General features: G+C 46.5%; 1 protein-coding gene across 1 annotated transcript; it reads left to right on the plus strand.

The window, feature by feature from the left end:
* Positions 1–1330, plus strand: LOC117411764 (protein ATP6V1FNB). The gene is made up of 2 exons (XM_034019505.3): positions 1–484; positions 786–1330. The coding sequence occupies exons 1-2, from the start codon at positions 73–75 to the stop codon at positions 902–904; spliced, it is 531 nt and encodes a 176-aa protein (XP_033875396.1). The 5' UTR covers positions 1–72; the 3' UTR covers positions 905–1330.

A 1330-nucleotide genomic window follows, 5' to 3' on the forward strand; every position in this document is an offset into this window, starting at 1 on the left:
GCAGTGAAAGATCCCATTCAAGGGGAACCAAAGCTGCTGCCTGTCTGAGCACTGCAGAGAGACAAAAACAACATGAGGGATCTGCTGACCACACAGAAGCAGAACTGCTACCGTGAGCTGATTGAGAAGGAGGTCTACACCAGGTTGGCCTGGAAGGTGAAGTATGGGCAGGAGTACTCCAGAGGCCCGTCCCTGAGGGGGCTGAAAGCCAGCGAGGTCCCCAAGCTCCCAGCCCCAAGGACTGTCCTGCCTCCTGTCATGTGCACTCAGAAGCCAGAGGAGCTTGCAGTGGCACAGACTACAGAGACTGGGCTGCAGCCTGACATGAGGCCAGTGACACCACAGATCCGCAGCACACTCTACCAGGGCTTCTCCAAGGAGGGCAAAGGGAGGAACCTCTACCTGCAGCAGAGGAGCCAGAAGAGCCCCGATGAGAAATTCCAGCATCCCGTCCTGTCCTCCTGGGAGTACGGGTGGAGACTGGGTGAGTGGAATTCACTGCTTCAGCAGAGGAGAATCAATATGAAACTCACTGCTAAACTGAGGAGAATTAATATGAAACTCACTGATAAACTGAGGAGAATTAATATGAAACTCACTGTTTAAACTGAGGAGAATTAATATGAAACTCACTGTTTAAACTGGGGAGAATTAATATGAAGTTCACTGCTTCAGGTGAGGAGAATGTATATGAAAGTCACTACTAAACCAGAGAGAATGTGTAGGAAAGTTCCTGCTTGAACTGGGGAGAATTAGAAGGAAACTCTTGTGTTTTCTTTTTCTAGGTGAGTTAGTCAAAGAAGTGAAGAAGCCGGTTTACGGCAGATCTGGACTTGTGAAGGATACCTTCTATGCTCGGAACGGCATTTTCAACTCCCCCGCTCCCACTGATCGGCTGGGTTAAATAACAGAGCAGCAAGGCATTGTGGGGTGTGTATAGGAATCCTTTGAGCTTAGTTATCTTTTACCCTAAAATGAGACAATAGCATTTTCTACTTAATCACAAACCACCCCATGTTGCCTGTCCAGTTTGTTTACCCCCCCCCCCTGGGTAGTTTCAGGTGCAGGTGCACAAGCTGCCCCTCCTTGAAGCTTTCTGACCACATTGTAACACCATGAACTAAGCATGCGAATCCTACCTACATGCAGCAGCAGGGGGTTATGAAGGACATCTAAAACTTGGTACAATCTAAATATTCTTTTAAAAAATGTATCTCGCAAAGTTTTTGTCTTTTCACGTTATATAATAAAAAAATTTCTCCCTTGTTATCTTGTAGCAATTGTAACTCGCCCTGGATAAGGGCGTCTGCTAAGAAATAAATAATAATAT

Source organism: Acipenser ruthenus, chromosome 16, assembly GCF_902713425.1.
Source record: "Acipenser ruthenus chromosome 16, fAciRut3.2 maternal haplotype, whole genome shotgun sequence".
In the NCBI taxonomy this organism is placed as follows: Eukaryota; Metazoa; Chordata; class Actinopteri; order Acipenseriformes; family Acipenseridae; genus Acipenser; species Acipenser ruthenus.

Coding starts and splice junctions, on each gene's coding strand:
- LOC117411764 (XM_034019505.3), top strand. CDS start 73: ATGAGGGATCTGCTGACCACACAGAAGCAGAACTGCTACCGTGAGCTG. Junction 485..785: donor GGAGTACGGGTGGAGACTGG/GTGAGTGGAATT, acceptor TTCTTTTTCTAG/GTGAGTTAGTCAAAGAAGTG.